Here is a 20,262-nt window from a genome sequence, read left to right on the forward strand (position 1 = left end):
GTTGGTGTACACACGTACACACACACACACACACACACACACACACACACACACACACACACACACACACACACACACACACACACACACACACACACACGTACACACACACACACGTACACACACACACACACACACACACACACGTACACACACACACGTACACACACACACACACACACACACACACACACACACACACACTTTTATAAACTGCCACAAGAGAGCAGAGCAGCCTTTACTTAAGTTTATAGTCCTTGCTGCGGCGACGCTACCAGTGACGTCACTCGTCGCCGTCGCACTCTAGTATGCGATGTAGCTGGCTGCAAGGGGCGGTGACGTCAGGTAGGGGGAAGGCAGAGGTGCGGTGTGATTGGCTCGCTGCAAGTCACATGGGGCTTCTGCAGCTGCAAATATCAAAATCTTTCTGCTACAGAGATTTTGGTAGCTTTGTCGCTGCTCGTCGCCATCGCTCTTACTATGTGCGATCGCTACAGGCTACATTGGGTTGCTTTGCGGCTGCACGCCGTCGTCGTAGCCAGGACTATAAACTCAGCCTTACGCTTTGCTGGAGGTGCTAGTAAAGCAGCCCTACAGGTTGCATTGTTTGTTTTGTTTATTTATAGGTTTAAAGCAGGGGGTCTCCGGAGCTTAACTTCAGGTCCAGAGACCACTTGCTTCTCACCTCCGTATAGGGTGCCCACACCTCTCTGCTGTTTAAATGTCCCGTGGGCCAATAGGAAGGTATGACGTCACCACTTCCTATTGGTCTGTGAGACGCAGGACATTTAAAGCCATTATGTTGGCCCCAAGAAGCCCCGGAGCCACTACCTGCAGAGATACCGGCACCCCCTACGGAGGTAAAGTTCAGCCCCGGAGCCACTACCTGCAGAGATACCGGCACCCCCTACGGAGGTAAAGTTCAGCCCCGGAGCCACTACCTGCAGAGATACCGGCACCCCCTACGGAGGTAAAGTTCAGCACCGGAGCCACTACCTGCAGAGATACCGGCACCCCCTACGGAGGTAAAGTTCAGCCCCGGAGCCACTACCTGCAGAGATACCGGCACCCCCTACGGAGGTAAAGTTCAGCACCGGAGCCACTACCTGCAGAGATACCGGCACCCCCTACGGAGGTAAAGTCTCCAGCACCGGAGCCACTACCTGCAGAGATACCGGCACCCCCTACGGAGGTAAAGTCTCCAGCACCGGAGCCACTACCTGCAGAGATACCGGCACCCCCTACGGAGGTAAAGTTCAGCCCCGGAGCCACTACCTGCAGAGATACCGGCACCCCCTACGGAGGTAAAGTTCAGCCCCGGAGCCACTACCTGCAGAGATACCGGCACCCCCTACGGAGGTAAAGTCTCCAGCACCGGAGCCACTACCTGCAGAGGTACCGGCACCCCCTACGGAGGTAAAGTTCAGCCCCGGAGCCACTACCTGCAGAGATACCGGCACCCCCTACGGAGGTAAAGTTCAGCCCCGGAGCCACTACCTGCAGAGGTACCGGCACCCCCTACGGAGGTAAAGTTCAGCACCGGAGCCACTACCTGCAGAGATACCGGCACCCCCTACGGAGGTAAAGTTCAGCCCCGGAGCCACTACCGGCAGAGATACCGGCACCCCCTACGGAGGTAAAGTTCAGCACCGGAGCCACTACCTGCAGAGATACCGGCACCCCCTTCGGAGGTAAAGTCTCCAGCACCGGAGCCACTACCTGCAGAGATACCGGCACCCCCTACGGAGGTAAAGTCTCCAGCACCGGAGCCACTACCTGCAGAGATACCGGCACCCCCTACGGAGGTAAAGTCTCCAGCCCCGGAGCCACTACCTGCAGAGGTACCGGCACCCCCTACGGAGGTAAAGTTCAGCCCCGGAGCCACTACCGGCAGAGATACCGGCACCCCCTACGGAGGTAAAGTTCAGCCCCGGAGCCACTACCGGCAGAGATACCGGCACCCCCTACGGAGGTAAAGTTCAGCCCCGGAGCCACTACCTGCAGAGATACCGGCACCCCCTACGGAGGTAAAGTTCAGCACCGGAGCCACTACCTGCAGAGATACCGGCACCCCCTACGGAGGTAAAGTTCAGCCCCGGAGCCACTACCTGCAGAGATACCGGCACCCCCTACGGAGGTAAAGTTCAGCCCCGGAGCCACTACCTGCAGAGATACCGGCACCCCCTACGGAGGTAAAGTTCAGCCCCGGAGCCACTACCTGCAGAGATACCGGCACCCCCTACGGAGGTAAAGTCTCCAGCACCGGAGCCACTACCTGCAGAGATACCGGCACCCCCTACGGAGGTAAAGTTCAGCACCGGAGCCACTACCTGCAGAGATACCGGCACCCCCTACGGAGGTAAAGTTCAGCCCCGGAGCCACTACCTGCAGAGATACCGGCACCCCCTACGGAGGTAAAGTCTCCAGCACCGGAGCCACTACCTGCAGAGATACCGGCACCCCCTACGGAGGTAAAGTTCAGCCCCGGAGCCACTACCGGCAGAGATACCGGCACCCCCTACGGAGGTAAAGTTCAGCACCGGAGCCACTACCTGCAGAGATACCGGCACCCCCTACGGAGGTAAAGTCTCCAGCACCGGAGCCACTACCTGCAGAGGTACCGGCACCCCCTACGGAGGTAAAGTCTCCAGCACCGGAGCCACTACCTGCAGAGATACCGGCACCCCCTACGGAGGTAAAGTCTCCAGCACCGGAGCCACTACCTGCAGAGGTACCGGCACCCCCTACGGAGGTAAAGTTCAGCCCCGGAGCCACTACCGGCAGAGATACCGGCACCCCCTACGGAGGTAAAGTTCAGCACCGGAGCCACTACCTGCAGAGATACCGGCACCCCCTACGGAGGTAAAGTCTCCAGCACCGGAGCCACTACCTGCAGAGATACCGGCACCCCCTACGGAGGTAAAGTCTCCAGCACCGGAGCCACTACCTGCAGAGATACCGGCACCCCCTACGGAGGTAAAGTTCAGCCCCGGAGCCACTACCTGCAGAGATACCGGCACCCCCTACGGAGGTAAAGTTCAGCCCCGGAGCCACTACCTGCAGAGATACCGGCACCCCCTACGGAGGTAAAGTCTCCAGCACCGGAGCCACTACCTGCAGAGGTACCGGCACCCCCTACGGAGGTAAAGTTCAGCCCCGGAGCCACTACCTGCAGAGATACCGGCACCCCCTACGGAGGTAAAGTTCAGCCCCGGAGCCACTACCTGCAGAGGTACCGGCACCCCCTACGGAGGTAAAGTTCAGCACCGGAGCCACTACCTGCAGAGATACCGGCACCCCCTACGGAGGTAAAGTTCAGCCCCGGAGCCACTACCGGCAGAGATACCGGCACCCCCTACGGAGGTAAAGTTCAGCACCGGAGCCACTACCTGCAGAGATACCGGCACCCCCTACGGAGGTAAAGTCTCCAGCACCGGAGCCACTACCTGCAGAGGTACCGGCACCCCCTACGGAGGTAAAGTCTCCAGCACCGGAGCCACTACCTGCAGAGATACCGGCACCCCCTACGGAGGTAAAGTCTCCAGCACCGGAGCCACTACCTGCAGAGGTACCGGCACCCCCTACGGAGGTAAAGTTCAGCCCCGGAGCCACTACCGGCAGAGATACCGGCACCCCCTACGGAGGTAAAGTTCAGCACCGGAGCCACTACCGGCAGAGATACCGGCACCCCCTACGGAGGTAAAGTCTCCAGCACCGGAGCCACTACCTGCAGAGATACCGGCACCCCCTACGGAGGTAAAGTCTCCAGCACCGGAGCCACTACCTGCAGAGATACCGGCACCCCCTACGGAGGTAAAGTTCAGCCCCGGAGCCACTACCTGCAGAGATACCGGCACCCCCTACGGAGGTAAAGTTCAGCCCCGGAGCCACTACCTGCAGAGATACCGGCACCCCCTACGGAGGTAAAGTTCAGCCCCGGAGCCACTACCTGCAGAGGTACCGGCACCCCCTACGGAGGTAAAGTCTCCAGCACCGGAGCCACTACCTGCAGAGGTACCGGCACCCCCTACGGAGGTAAAGTTCAGCCCCGGAGCCACTACCTGCAGAGATACCGGCACCCCCTACGGAGGTAAAGTTCAGCCCCGGAGCCACTACCTGCAGAGATACCGGCACCCCCTACGGAGGTAAAGTTCAGCACCGGAGCCACTACCTGCAGAGATACCGGCACCCCCTACGGAGGTAAAGTTCAGCCCCGGAGCCACTACCTGCAGAGATACCGGCACCCCCTACGGAGGTAAAGTTCAGCACCGGAGCCACTACCTGCAGAGATACCGGCACCCCCTACGGAGGTAAAGTTCAGCCCCGGAGCCACTACCTGCAGAGGTACCGGCACCCCCTACGGAGGTAAAGTTCAGCACCGGAGCCACTACCTGCAGAGATACCGGCACCCCCTACGGAGGTAAAGTTCAGCACCGGAGCCACTACCGGCAGAGATACCGGCACCCCCTACGGAGGTAAAGTTCAGCACCGGAGCCACTACCTGCAGAGATACCGGCACCCCCTTCGGAGGTAAAGTCTCCAGCACCGGAGCCACTACCTGCAGAGATACCGGCACCCCCTACGGAGGTAAAGTCTCCAGCACCGGAGCCACTACCTGCAGAGATACCGGCACCCCCTACGGAGGTAAAGTCTCCAGCACCGGAGCCACTACCTGCAGAGGTACCGGCACCCCCTACGGAGGTAAAGTTCAGCCCCGGAGCCACTACCGGCAGAGATACCGGCACCCCCTACGGAGGTAAAGTTCAGCCCCGGAGCCACTACCGGCAGAGATACCGGCACCCCCTACGGAGGTAAAGTTCAGCCCCGGAGCCACTACCGGCAGAGATACCGGCACCCCCTACGGAGGTAAAGTCTCCAGCACCGGAGCCACTACCTGCAGAGATACCGGCACCCCCTACGGAGGTAAAGTCTCCAGCACCGGAGCCACTACCTGCAGAGATACCGGCACCCCCTACGGAGGTAAAGTCTCCAGCACCGGAGCCACTACCTGCAGAGGTACCGGCACCCCCTACGGAGGTAAAGTTCAGCCCCGGAGCCACTACCTGCAGAGATACCGGCACCCCCTACGGAGGTAAAGTTCAGCCCCGGAGCCACTACCTGCAGAGATACCGGCACCCCCTACGGAGGTAAAGTCTCCAGCACCGGAGCCACTACCTGCAGAGGTACCGGCACCCCCTACGGAGGTAAAGTTCAGCCCCGGAGCCACTACCTGCAGAGATACCGGCACCCCCTACGGAGGTAAAGTTCAGCCCCGGAGCCACTACCTGCAGAGGTACCGGCACCCCCTACGGAGGTAAAGTTCAGCACCGGAGCCACTACCTGCAGAGATACCGGCACCCCCTACGGAGGTAAAGTTCAGCCCCGGAGCCACTACCGGCAGAGATACCGGCACCCCCTACGGAGGTAAAGTTCAGCACCGGAGCCACTACCTGCAGAGATACCGGCACCCCCTACGGAGGTAAAGTCTCCAGCACCGGAGCCACTACCTGCAGAGGTACCGGCACCCCCTACGGAGGTAAAGTCTCCAGCACCGGAGCCACTACCTGCAGAGATACCGGCACCCCCTACGGAGGTAAAGTCTCCAGCACCGGAGCCACTACCTGCAGAGGTACCGGCACCCCCTACGGAGGTAAAGTTCAGCCCCGGAGCCACTACCGGCAGAGATACCGGCACCCCCTATGGAGGTAAAGTTCAGCACCGGAGCCACTACCTGCAGAGATACCGGCACCCCCTACGGAGGTAAAGTTCAGCCCCGGAGCCACTACCTGCAGAGATACCGGCACCCCCTACGGAGGTAAAGTTCAGCCCCGGAGCCACTACCTGCAGAGATACCGGCACCCCCTACGGAGGTAAAGTTCAGCCCCGGAGCCACTACCTGCAGAGATACCGGCACCCCCTACGGAGGTAAAGTTCAGTCCCGGAGCCACTACCGGCAGAGATACCGGCACCCCCTACGGAGGTAAAGTTCAGCACCGGAGCCACTACCTGCAGAGATACCGGCACCCCCTACGGAGGTAAAGTCTCCAGCACCGGAGCCACTACCGGCAGAGATACCGGCACCCCCTACGGAGGTAAAGTTCAGCACCGGAGCCACTACCGGCAGAGATACCGGCACCCCCTACGGAGGTAAAGTTCAGCACCGGAGCCACTACCTGCAGAGAAACCGGCACCCCCTACGGAGGTAAAGTCTCCAGCACCGGAGCCACTACCTGCAGAGGTACCGGCACCCCCTACGGAGGTAAAGTTCAGCCCCGGAGCCACTACCTGCAGAGATACCGGCACCCCCTACGGAGGTAAAGTTCAGCCCCGGAGCCACTACCTGCAGAGATACCGGCACCCCCTACGGAGGTAAAGTTCAGCCCCGGAGCCACTACCTGCAGAGATACCGGCACCCCCTACGGAGGTAAAGTTCAGTCCCGGAGCCACTACCTGCAGAGATACCGGCACCCCCTATGAAGGTAAAGTTCAGCACCGGAGCCACTACCTGCAGAGATACCGGCACCCCCTACGGAGGTAAAGTCTCCAGCACCGGAGCCACTACCTGCAGAGATACCGGCACCCCCTACGGAGGTAAAGTCTCCAGCACCGGAGCCACTACCTGCAGAGGTACCGGCACCCCCTACGGAGGTAAAGTTCAGCCCCGGAGCCACTACCTGCAGAGATACCGGCACCCCCTACGGAGGTAAAGTTCAGCCCCGGAGCCACTACCTGCAGAGATACCGGCACCCCCTACGGAGGTAAAGTTCAGCCCCGGAGCCACTACCTGCAGAGATACCGGCACCCCCTACGGAGGTAAAGTTCAGCCCCGGAGCCACTACCTGCAGAGATACCGGCACCCCCTACGGAGGTAAAGTTCAGCACCGGAGCCACTACCTGCAGAGATACCGGCACCCCCTACGGAGGTAAAGTTCAGCCCCGGAGCCACTACCTGCAGAGATACCGGCACCCCCTACGGAGGTAAAGTTCAGCCCCGGAGCCACTACCTGCAGAGATACCGGCACCCCCTACGGAGGTAAAGTCTCCAGCACCGGAGCCACTACCGGCAGAGATACCGGCACCCCCTACGGAGGTAAAGTTCAGCACCGGAGCCACTACCTGCAGAGATACCGGCACCCCCTACGGAGGTAAAGTCTCCAGCCCCGGAGCCACTACCTGCAGAGATACCGGCACCCCCTATGAAGGTAAAGTTCAGCACCGGAGACCCTCTGCTTCAATCGTATAAATAAAATAAACAAAACACAGAATCCAACCTGTAATGCTGCCGTAATCAGGCAAAAGCACAGTAAAGAGACGGTCTCATATTTGGGAGTTGTCATTCCAGCTGGGGGTAGAACTCCAGATCCCCACAAAACAACTACCGGTAATTCAGAGACTGCCTACATCACAAACACGTACCCAACACGTACCCAACACGTACCCAACACGTACCCAACACGTACCCAACACGTACCCAACACGTACCGCCACCATCAATCCTAAGGACTTATCACATTTTGCAGAGATTTTATAGAAGGTTTTGCGGACAAAGCTAAATTCTTGTATAACCTTCTAAAGGTGGGAGAGAGACTGAAAAGGATCCCTCACCATGGGACGAGTCTTGCAAGCAGGGATTCACCAATTTAAAAATGGGCGTTACAACAAGCTCCCCCGCCCTTCAAAATCCAGACCCAAAGCTGCCAATTGCCATACAAGTGTGTGCATCTGTAGATGCAACCACTGCAGCGAGAGACACGGGCAGTGGGTACTGACCACATACTTCTCTAGAGTACTGACTGCAGGAGAGACGGGATATGATGACTGTACACGGACAGTGTTAGGGTTTGAAGACCTGACAATACAGACTCCCCGACACCCCCAAAGCGATGCGGAGTGTCCTACCAAAGGGTAGCCAGATGGCTGGGAGACCTTACACATACAAACATCAAAGTAACACATAATTCAACATATGCACTTCCTGAGTTAATGCATAAATAAAGGGGAGACACAGGATTGTGGGGAAATTCATCAAGCGAAGACAAGATTTTTAGGCACTTCTGTCTGCCTGAACACCCTTGTATCTCAAAAGGGAAGGATCTTGCTTATGACAAGGTTTAAAATGGCATCAAATGCTGTGTTTCTCAAAGCCAAGCCTGACATTGCGAATGTGTTCAAGAATTCTCCTTCACAAGTGCCTCTTGGGTCCTCCCTATATACTGGAGGCCACAGGGGTACTCGAGAAGGTACAGCACATACATAGTGGTACAGTATATACACTCCTTGATAGCAAAGTTCTCAATTTGGAGATAGAACTGGGTAAGGAACAAAAAATAATTGTAAAATAATATAAAGCTTATACAATACACTATGAATTGACAATTGGAAGATTGATTGATGCCAACCCCTTTGTGTGGGGGATGCTGGTATATAGCGCCTGAACGTCACAGGTGACCCAACGATAGCCTGGTTCCCACTTCAAGTCATTAAATGTATTTGGAGTAGGATGTGGTCTTTGGTGAAAGACGGTAATTGACACACATACTTCTGTAAGAAGTATTCCACATATCGGGAAGCATTACATGTAACATTAGGAACGCAGAAGATAAAGAATGTATGGGAAACTGATCACAGAAGATAAAGCCAGGGCAAGAGCAATACGCATGCGCAGAATGATGCAGGGATAATATTATATTCTAGATGCTGTGGGAGATATTTTGTCTAGACCATGCTGCTTGTCCTCATCCCACCGAGGCAACACCGTGCTCTTTATCCCAATTGTGTGCTGTGCTATTAAGCAAAATCTACCTTGAGAAACGTCTGTGTCAGACTACTTCCCCTCAGTACCCGACTAGCAACCTCTCTATCCACCTTTAAGACCCACCTTAAGACACACTTGCTTAAAGAAGCATATGAATAGCACTGTGGATATTCTGAACACATGATACATAAAGCTTGGCCCCCTGCAGATGCACTTACCAGAACTCCCTCCTACTGTCTCTGTACGTTCTCCCTACCTACCAATTAGACTGTAAGCTCCTCGGGGCAGGGACTCCTCTTCCTTAATGTCTAAAGCACTTATTCCCATGATCTGTTATTTATATTATCTGTTATTTATATGATTACCACGTGTATTACTGCTGTGAAGCGCTATGTACACTAATGGCGCTATATAAATAAAGACATACAATACAATACTTCCTTCAGCGTCTCTTCCCGTGTGTGGAACAAACAGAAGTATGAACCTTGCCTTTCGAGCCATCAATGTGCCATCGGCACCTACAATGGAATGGGGGTTTCTCCCGAGATCTCCCACCGTACCACTACTTTAAAGTCACTTTGTCTGACGATGCAGCACCAAGCTGTAGGGAGAGGAAGGTGCTTACCGCAGTGTCCGTGCGATGTGTAAGGGCACAGGCACACGTCGCAGGCTATCAGCAGCTCGGGGAAGGTGGCCCGGATCTTCCGAATGGCTTGGATAGCCGGAGTATCGTCAGCATCTGCAGCCGATCCTCGATCGTCCTGGACACAGAGCGGACACGTGAACCAGCGACACCGTGGATCCCCGTCAAGAGCCTATGTATTCATTTTAACCCTTCGGGTTCGCCTGCACGTTGCCACTATCCTCATGGGATCTGGCACTGCAGGGGCCCCAGGGCGTAGTGGCTACTGTACGCCGTGCCCCTTTGCCGCGGGGAGATGGCGTTCTGCGCTGACATGCAGGGAAATGGGAGGACGACTTTCCTGATTAAGCGACGCGGTGAGCGCAATGTGTCAGAGATGCCATGGCAATCTCATGCTGCAGCCCCTCGGGCAACCAAAGGCAGCAGCCCCCTTTCTTAATTGAACTGGGGGTCCCTTGGAGCGTGTACACACACACACACACACACACACACACACACACACACACACACCATTTTTATTTGCTTTTGAAAAAGGTAAAAAAAAAAAATGTTTAAAAAAAAAAAGACGACAAAATGTTTAAAAACAAGAATAGTACGGGGTGATGAGGGGTGTAACAGACATTCTGACTCTAGGGATGTGAAGGCTACTGCATTGGTCCCACAGCCTTAACCTTCCCCTCCCCGGTGTGAGGGACGGAAGGTTCCAGGTGGGGGTCCCACAGCCTTAACCGCCCCCTCCCCGGTGTGAGGAACGGAAGGTTCCAGGTGGGGGTCCCGCAGCCTTAACCGCCCCCTCCCCGGTGTGAGGAACGGAAGGTTCCAGGTGGGGGTCCCGCAGCCTTAACCGCCCCCTCCCCGGTGTGAGGAACGGAAGGTTCCAGGTGGGGGTCTCGGAGAAACGTGGCTGCAACCAGCCCTACACGGGAGCAACACATCTACAATGAGTACTGAACATGAAGCTAGCCGGGCATTTCCGTGTCCTGCAATGTTCCCACACACGTGCTGTACGGCGGGGACCGGCTAGGGCGCATCTTATTAAAAGGAACGTGCCAATTTCCACTTGTCATTGCACCGGAGGGGTTCAAATTATAACATTGATCGTGGCTATCGCGCTTAAGGTGACACAGTCGCTGCAGGTGTTTTTAGTGACAGGACGGGACCCCCCCCCCCCCCCCCCACAGGCAGGCATGTACCTTTGTCACTTTGCTAGGGACACCAAAGATGAGCACGCACTTCAGGCCGTCTTCCACCAGAGGGCGCAGCAGGCCCTCCAACTTGTTGATTCCGTACCTGAGAATCATTCGCTTATTAACCCTTTCAGGGGCAAAGAACCCAATGCAAGCAAAAAAACACAAAAACACACGCTTGCAATATCAGAGTCTTCACACACATGTAAGTATGCACTAGGTGGTATGTATGCGTATGTGCAGGCGTCAGGGAATTTGTTGTTAGTGAATAAGGAGCAGCCGGAGCTGTTATCAGGAGGCATCAGGTGCTGTACATTTAAGCATGCATCATTAACGCATTCACTGCCGGAGGCTCAGATTATACACTCCACTTGCTAGCGAGAGTGCATGCTCCGACCGCGCCACGCGGCTGCAGCACAAGCGATCCCTGCTCGCAGTGGTGGCGGCGATGAGGGGGCGTGGCGGGACGCGTCACGAAGCTGGCTAGCCCTCATTGGCTGAACCAGCTCCCGTGACGCCGACATCACGCAGCAGCCTCTTGAGAAGACAAAACATGTCTCCTCAAAACGCTGCCACGCCAATGCGCCTCCTCACCTGCAGGCGCGCAGGCACTTGGCTAACTGATACAGCCATTGACTGAAGTGTGCTTGACGCACGCAGCAAAGCTCGGCCTCACGTGTTGCAGTCCGCTCCAGCTACTAAAGGGTTAGGCAGCCTTTAGGGCAATTGTTTTCTATGAGCGGGCGGTCCGTGGCCCTTGGACTCTCTGCGCCTGTTAATATTACACTAGTCGCTTATGCAGCTAAGCAAGCAATTTTCCAGACTGAAACACACTTGTAAATAAAGGGTAATGCGGAAATAAATAATAATATACACAGTACATATACACATACAAACATGTTCAATGTGGAAATATAATAATTGTCAAGCCATTAAATGTATAGAACATTACATTGCAATAAGCTTGGGGGCCGCCTGCTAAACATGACCTGGTTCCTTTGGAGATCTAGTTGAAGAGCCCTCCCCTACACAATCACACTACAATATAGTTGCACGTTATGGATCCTGTGTGCCAGGAATACAGAGACTTCATCTCATAGACGGGACCCCCCCCCCCCCTGCAGGTCTTGCACTGCCCTTCTATCTGGCCTGTGGTTGTGTATCAGAGCTGGACACAAGAGCCTTATCTGCTGCTGACTGCAGACTGGGTGGAACAGCAAGCTAAGGGCTGTGCAGTCAGCAGCTGATAAGAACAGGAGAGGCAGAACAAAAAACTACATTACTAAAGCTGAAGCCACACTCAAAACAAGCCGTAATATACACCGCATAGCACGCTCAGAGGGCTTTCTATAGTCTCTGCCCCATAGAGCTTACAATCAAAATGTTGTTTGGAGGATAGGGACATGCTCTAGGGCACAAGGAGCAGACGCTGGCATTTGAGCTGGATTCACCCACCTTAAAGGCAGTCACATTACCACCCGCCGACAATTTGCTTTTCCATTACTCGGTTCTTTGGGAAAAACTGGCACTTTTCTGGATAAAATGTGGCTGGAAACCCCCAAAAAATGGCAACTACTGTAAGGTAACAAAAAACACTGTTTTCCATCTCACCCCAGAAAACTGGGACTTTTGATTTGCTGCGGCGTTCTTCCCTCAGTTAGGTGTGAGCCCCTAATTATACTCCTAACCAAAACAATCGGTGCAATGTGCCCTGTGATATTTATCATTGGTCGCTTTGGGGTTACATCGGTCAGGCTGGACGGACCCAGTACTGCTCTGTAAGGCACTGCAGGGTCTGGCTGCAGGGGAACCGATTAGTGACGCAGGAGACAGCAGAATATATATAGGTCAGCGAGCTGCGGTATTATTGCACAAATTACTATACTGCTTACCTGGCTTGGCCCGGCAGGCTGGGAATCAACTCAATGGCATCAGGGCTATCCCTAAAACACAAACACATGATATATGAGAGTGAGAGAGGGAGAGGGTGAGATGGAGAGTGAGTGAGTGAGAGAGTGAGAGAGTGTGAGAGTGTGAGTGAGAGAGAGATGGAGAGTGAAAAAATAGAGAGAGAGAAATACTTCACTCAAGCCAGGTCTGATGAAGAAGACAGAGCACTGCAGAAATGGTGATCAAGACGATTGTATTGATAATACACAATAACCAATGTTTCGGCCCACCACCCTGAGGAAGGTCCCACAGTGGACCGAAACGTGTACGTGTGTGTGTGTGTTTTTACAAAAGATGGATCACATTTTATGTATACTCTGATCATTTTTGTAGATCAAGAAAAAAGACAGACGCCATGTCCTGGAGCAGGGGCCGTGTCACTGCCACATGTCATGTTACTGTACACTGGAGGGATGTGGTCACAATTTTACCCACCATAACTTATATACTGTGCAGTTGAAACCTATTCCAAGCTCACATTGCAAAGCACGGATGAGATCCAAAAGGCCAAAACATCCTCCTGTGTAGGGTTACTGGCTCTGTACTTCTGTAACCCAGGCTGTGCTGAAATGCTGTGTAACGCGGCAGGCGTGTGCTTATAGGGGTCCTTGTTAAAATGGACATGAAGTCAAAGGTGACACGGTGTGCTCATTTGCATGCCATTACCCAGAATCCCTGGCTGCAATGAAAGCACTGTTTGCTTAGAGATAATGGGGAAGGGCAGGGTTGCAGACCTGTCTGAGACGTGGATGTGCTCACAATGTGGTATTTTTATTTGCTGTACACGGATAGTTTGTGTCACTTTTTTTACCCACCATAACTTACATAACGAGCTGTTATAAGTATAATAAAAACACGGGAAGACCCTTACGTGACAAAGATGGGGTACATGAGGTTACTGGCATCGAAGCTGGTGGCGGTGGTCTGCCAGGATCTGAGCACGGGGTGGAAGTAGCCACTATGGAGGATGGAGTCGGCCTGCATCTTCTCACACTCAGGATACACCGATGTAGGACACTGCAAGGAGGAGACCACACACAGGCGATAACAGATCATCCCCCCACAGACATAGGAGAGGCACATTTACCCGGAGAGCAGCAAAGTCCTCCAATGACCACCCTATTATTTTGCCATTACTCATCACATAGAACCCCCAACCTCCTGAGGGCATGCCGAGCTTAACTCCTTCACTGCCATTGCGTTAGAGAGTTTAAAAACATCTGCATTTAATGTTATAATAGCTGGAGGGAAATATACCTAATATTGTTAAGGCCGAGCAGGGATCCCCCCTTTTTTTCTGTATCAGGGAAATATACACACAGAGGTTGAGCACTATTGTAAATATTTCATGTTTAAACCCCCCTCCAAAAATAAATAAATAAGTGTGTATAATGTATGTATATATATTAAAAACAAAACAAAAAAACACCACATACATTTTCGAAATGGGATTTTCGCGCCCATGGGAAGGACTACAGGAATGCAGTTTTGGGATACTGCCTTGAACGCCCACAATGTATACAGCGCTGTCCCTTGACTCATAATTACGACATATTACACACCCAGGGAGCGTCACAAAGCAAGAAACAGGCTTATAAACCCATCAGGAGATTATGGAGAAAGATCACTAGGCAATTGTGCGTTTCTGAAGAAGGCCGGGGCGTTGGCATTTTAACTTTTTCTCTGCCAGAAAAAGGTGCCAGCAATTGTGTAAAAAGTGCATTCACTTCCACAATGAAGAGTTCGTGCCTTATAAATGCTTTATCCAAAGCCTAGATTGTGAATTATTCTGGGTCCCCTGTAAACTCCCTTCTCTTCTCCAACAACTACAGACCCAATCCTGCCACCCCGTCCCAGCGCTGTGCTGCCCGGAGCAGCCAACAACGAGGAACCTCAAGTGGGGGAGACTCGGCAGAAGTATTCTTTAGGAAAAGACCCCCAGAAAGCGTGTGTTCTAAACATTAGTATTCTCAGTGGTTAAAGGGACTTACAAAAAAATGCATGTTTCACATTGGGCGTGATAGATAGAGATCTCTCTCTCGCTCTCTTTTTATCCGAGGACTGACAATGTACGCATTGTTATACTTAGAATTTCCCGGCACAATGAGTCCCTAACCCGTAGATCGACCAATCTCATTTTGGTGCCTGAGGCATTGGGAAGAGTGCAACGTGCCCAAGGTCACGGGGGGAAAGAGTGCCACGTGCCCAAGGTCACGGGGGGGAAGAGTGCAACGTGCCCAAGGTCACGGGGGGGAAGAGTGCAACGTGCCCAAGGTCACGGGGGGGAAGAGTGCAACGTGCCCAAGGTCACGGGGGGGGGGGGGGGGGAAAGAGTGCAACGTGCCCAAGGTCACGGGGGAGGGAGAAGAGTGCAACGTGCCCAAGGTCACGGGGGGGAAGAGTGCAACGTGCCCAAGGTCACGGGGGGGAAGAGTGCAACGTGCCCAAGGTCACGGGGGGGGGGAAGAGTGCAACGTGCCCAAGGTCACGGGGGGGGGGAAGAGTGCAACGTGCCCAAGGTCACGGGGGGGGGAAGAGTGCAACGTGCCCAAGGTCACGGGGGGGAAGAGTGCAACGTGCCCAAGGTCACGGGGGGGGGAAGAGTGCAACGTGCCCAAGGTCACGGGGGGGGAAGAGTGCAACGTGCCCAAGGTCACGGGGGGGAAGGGTGCAACGTGCCCAAGGTCACGGGGGGGAAGAGTGCAACGTGCCCAAGGTCACGGGGGGGAAGAGTGCAACGTGCCCAAGGTCACGGGGGGGAAGAGTGCAACGTGCCCAAGGTCACGGGGGGGAAGAGTGCAACGTGCCCAAGGTCACGGGGGGGAAGAGTGCAACGTGCCCAAGGTCACGGGGGGGAAGAGTGCAACGTGCCCAAGGTCACGGGGGGAAGAGTGCAACGTGCCCAAGGTCACGGGGGGAGAGTGCAACGTGCCCAACGTCACGGGGGGAGAGTGCAATGTCCCCAAGGTCACGGGGGGGAGAGTGCAACGTGCCCAAGGTCACGGGGGAGAGCCAACACTGAGTTTCCAACTAGGTTCACCCATTCGAAGGCTGTGATATTGCCACTAAGCTACTCTTCATATTTGAGTTCAACAACAGAAAGGGAGAAAACCTTCTTGCAATAAAGTCCCTTTTATTCAGAAAACGATGTGTGCATATTAAAAAGCAGTGGTACTCTCAGTATGCACATGGGTACCGGTACTCCATACTCTCTGATACCAATATACACCGGCCAATGATAAAGAAAGCCCGAGACCTGTAGGGGGAGGGGCGGCATGACCTGAGACACAGGGGCCCCTTCCCCCAATGAGCCATGAGGTCAGGCTAGGGGGGTATAGAAGGGTATAACAAAAAAAAGGGGGGGATCTTACCCCCCTCTTTCTTCAAGGATCCATTGAAGTGAAGGTCCCACCCGCCCTGTTCTATGGTATTAAGGAATAGGCTTCATTTGGGGGGGGGAGAGAGAAGGGAGGTACTCAGTCAGTACTGGCTCCTGGTGGAGAAGTATCAGACGTCATAAGTTAATATTTGGGGAAGGCAATACTATTCCAGGCTTAGGCGCCCAGACTGGTGGTGACATTCTGTGTGTGTGTGTGCATGTATGTGTGCGTTTGCGTGCGTGCATGCATGTGCATGTGCATGAGTGCGTGAGTGCGTGTATGCGTGTATGTGTGTGTCAGTGCGTGTATGTGTGTGTGAGTGCGTGTATGTGTGTGTGAGTGCGTGTATGTGTGTGTGAGTGCGTGTATGTGTGCGTGTATGTGTGTGTGAGTGCGTGTATGCGTGCGTGCATGTGTGTGCGAGTGCGTGTATGCGTGTATGCGTGCGTGCGTGCGTGTATGTGTGTGAGTGCGTGTATGCATGTGTGTGTGAGTGCGTGTATGCGTGTATGTGTGCGTGCGTGTATGTGTGTGTGAGTGCGTGTATGTGTGCGTGCGTGTATGTGTGTGTGAGTGCGTGTATGCGTGCGTGCGTGTATATGTGTGTGAGTGCGTGTATGCGTGTATGTGTGCGTGCGTGTATGTGTGTGTGAGTGCGTGTATGTGTGTGTGAGTGCGTGTATGCGTGTATGTGTGCGTGCGTGTATGTGTGTGTGAGTGCGTGTATGTGTGTGTGAGTGCGTGCATGCGTGCGTGTATGTGTGTGTGAGTGCGTGTATGCGTGTATGTGTGCGTGCGTGTATGTGTGTGTGAGTGCGTGCATGCGTGCGTGTATGTGTGTGTGAGTGCGTGTATGTGTGTGTGAGTGCGTGTATGCGTGCGTGTATGTGTGTGTGAGTGCGTGTATGTGTGTGTGAGTGCGTGTATGTGTGTGTGAGTGCGTGTATGTGTGCGTGTATGTGTGCGTGTATGTGTGTGTGTGAGTGCGTGTATGCGTGCGTGTATGTGTGTGTGAGTGCGTGTATGTGTGCGTGCGTGTATGTGTGTGTGAGTGCGTGTATGCGTGCGTGCGTGTATGTGTGTGTGAGTGCGTGTATGCGTGTATGTGTGTGAGTGCGTGTATGCGTGTGCGTGTGTGCGTGTGTGTATGTGTGTGTATGTGTGTGTGAGTGCGTGTATGCGTGTATGTCTGCGTGCGTGTATGTGTGTGTGAGTGCGTGCATGCGTGCGTGCGTGTATGTGTGTGTGAGTGCGTGTATGCGTGTATGCGTGTATGTGTGTGTGAGTGCGTGTATGCGTGCGTGCGTGTATGTGTGTGTGAGTGCGTGTATGCGTGTATGTGCGTGTATGTGTGAGTGCGTGTATGCGTGTATGTGCGTGCGTGTATGTGTGTGTGCGTGCATGTGCGTGTGTGCATGTCGCTTATAGTGCCAGCGACAGCACGCTGAGGTCACTAGAAAAATCTAATCGAATTGACTTCCAGCGATCGTGACCAGGCCGTCGCGTCACTCCTACTATAAGCGCACGCGACGGCGTCAATGCATTTGTTTTGACACGTCGTCGCGTCGCTGTCACTATAAGCGCGGCCTAAGGTGCCAAATAGTAAAGTGAGAGCTAGCGGAGGGTATCCCTCGCGGTTTTGGTACCTGGTAGCGGTGCAACCTGTCCGGGTGTCTAGTTGGGATAACGGTTATATTCATCATGTCTGTGTTAAATTGTTGTGAATAAAGCCGTGACCGTTTTTTTCCTCCCAAGAAGTGGCGTGGTTATTGGGAACGCGGGGAGGGGACGGCTCGAGGCGTGGGTAACTCACGGAGCAGACTGGAGAATTCTGCGGCAAGAACAGCAAAACCTGATGGTTTCAGTTTTAAGAGAATCTAACTTAAAAAGGTGCAGTTCCACTTCCCCAAAACAGAATCCATTCATCATTCCCGGTGTTCCCGGCTCCTCACATACTTCACTGGTGAAATGATTGAGTCGGAGTCCCCCCACTATTGAGTTAGAAGCAGTAATAAGAAAAAACATTCTACCAGGGTACCCACTGCAAAATAATGATAAAGAAACTCCCCCCCCCCCTTGGGGTCGATGGCCAAACATTGATAAATCCAACGGCACAGAGTGAAAAACAAGGCTGATAACTACACATACAGAGGAAAAAAACAGGGAATGAGCCCTGAGTAGCTGATGCTACAAACTAGGCAGGATAAGTTCAGTCCATAAAATTCAGAAATATTCACCTCAGCATCAAGGAATAAACCACTAAATCCATGAAATATCCTCCATAAAGAAACGAACTAACTCTGGATGGGGGGCTGTAAAGCATAACTGGTAGAAATACAAATGAGCCTCATCAGTGAAGTGCCCCTAGGTAAGTCAACGAACCCAGAAAATGCTAGCCTCACCTGAACCCGGTATACAACGGAGGATCGATCAGCTGGCAAGTAATCACGGTGAATCAGTGTAAACTGCCGGCTGTCGCTGAAGAGAGGCGGCGTGGTGCTCCAGGCTGCTGGTAGAGGTGGCGAGCTCCTGCCCGTGATAAGTACAGAGGGAAAAGGGAAACTCGGCGGTCACTGCTTTCCAAAAAACCAACCAAGCGCATAAAAATAAAACTTTATTTTAATAAAAAAAAGACGACATTCACAAAGAGTAAGAACACTGACGCGTTTCGTCCTGTGGCAAGGACGTTATCAAAGACTCTTTGATAAAGTCCTTGCCACAGGACGAAACGCGTCAGAGTGTTTTCACTCTTTGTGGATGTCCTCTTTTTTTGATTAAATAAAGCTTTTTTTATTTTTATGCGCTTGGTTGGTTTTTTGGAGAGCAGTGACCGCCGAGTATCCCTTTTCCCTCTACACATACAAACAGAAGTCTCATCCGATTGTTTTGGCACCAGATACAGAATAAAATCACCAATAAAGCTAAACTGCAGTAAACTGGGCAACATTCGTGCGAGTCCAGCTTAAAATCAGCAGAACAGGCTGCGTTTTATTTATTTTTAAATTACAGGATTGAAGCAGGGGATCTACTGAGCTAAACTGTGTTCATTTCATCTCCAGGGACCCCCCTGCTTCCGGAAATACTTACCTCCGTAGCGGCGCTGGTATCCCTGCAGCCAGGGAAGTGTGTGCCTAACATAATGGCGGCGTTTAAATGCCCCATGTCGCGCGGGCCAATAGGAAGCCGTGATGTCATCCGATGCGGTTTCCTATTGGCGCCCGCGAACGAGACAAACTGAAAAGAGATAGCAGCGCCCCCTTACAGCAGGTAAGTATCTCCGGAAGCAGGGGGTCCCCGGAGCTGAAATTAACCGAGCTCAGCTCCGGAGACCCCCGCTCCTTCCATCCTGTCTTTAAAAAATAAATTAAAAAAAAAAAGCAATGAAGCCTGTTGTGCCGCTTTAAACCCCAGTGTCGCGTCCCCGTGACCTTGTCACAGTCAGGGAGAACAAACTCTCCACACTACAGCTGTGCTAATCTAATCGCACAAGGCCTCGATCCAAGCCAAGTTGGAGTGGCTGTGTCCGTTCGCAGACGATTCCCCGAGCATGAAAACTTTGCTTCCTTTGCTAATCTACAAAATGCTTTAAAAAAAATAAGCGCCAGATTTGCTGAATGCCGAGACTTTAAATAGACCAATGTCTCGCTCCCGGTCTTATATCTCTCCGAGAGCCTGAAGGAACCTAAGTTGGGGGGAGTGGGGGTTTGCACTGGACATCTGGATGGCAGGAGTTTAGCCATCTGACGGTGGTAGATAAGAGCAACTCTGAGCCCTACAGATTGATATCTGATATAGCAGCAGGGCAGCCATCTTTAAAGGTTTATTTCCCACATAACTGGTCTAACAGAGATTTTTAAAAAAATAAAAAGGGGGGTGGGGAGCAGCAATAATCAGTGGTTTTCCAAACGTAAGGCGAAGCTTAGTGGTAAGAATACTGCCTTTGCCGTGTATGCAGCGCTGCATGTACAATTTTGCAGGCGCAGTGAGTTCCTGACGCAAGGAGCTGACAATCTAGTTGTGTTGCCAGAAGCACAGGGAGATAACGTGTCCAAAAGGAGAGCAGATCGGCTTCTGCCGTTGGACACTTTATCTCCCTGTCCTTCGGCTCATTGCGTCTGCAAAAATTGTACGTACAGTGCTGCAAATATTCAAACTTTGTTCTAAAAATAGCGAGGCAGGAGCTTTCTAAAATATATATTTTTTATTACAAAGAACGTGAATGGTAAAGGCTGTAATTAAAAAGTAGTGGTACTCTTGGTGTGTAATAAAACAAAATGACTGGTACCATTTCCCCCTTCATACCATCACACATTGACCGCTGGCAAGGACACAAAGTGGCGGTATTTC

General features: G+C 53.2%; 1 protein-coding gene across 4 annotated transcripts in view; it reads right to left on the bottom strand.

Moving 5' to 3' along the window:
• ALAD (aminolevulinate dehydratase) overlaps positions 1–20,262 on the bottom strand; it is a 33,144-nt gene that overhangs the window by 9,254 nt on the left and 3,628 nt on the right. For 3 of the 4 annotated variants that reach the window (XR_012789640.1, XM_075579219.1, XM_075579220.1), the window contains 4 exons: positions 13,407–13,552; positions 12,478–12,528; positions 10,592–10,688; positions 9,381–9,516 (listed from right to left, as the gene is read on the bottom strand). Coding sequence is in view for 3 of the 4 variants with exons in the window: in XM_075579219.1 (XP_075435334.1) it covers positions 9,381–9,516; positions 10,592–10,688; positions 12,478–12,528; positions 13,407–13,519 (397 nt within the window). In the remaining variant the exon portion in view is untranslated. Of the gene's footprint in view, positions 1–9,380; positions 9,517–10,591; positions 10,689–12,477; positions 12,529–13,406; positions 13,553–18,317; positions 18,452–20,262 lie in introns of those variants that run through there. The other variant, XM_075579221.1, reaches the window with a different exon arrangement.

The sequence above is a fragment of the Ascaphus truei genome, chromosome 21 (assembly GCF_040206685.1).
Source record: "Ascaphus truei isolate aAscTru1 chromosome 21, aAscTru1.hap1, whole genome shotgun sequence".
NCBI lineage: Eukaryota > Metazoa > Chordata > Amphibia > Anura > Ascaphidae > Ascaphus > Ascaphus truei.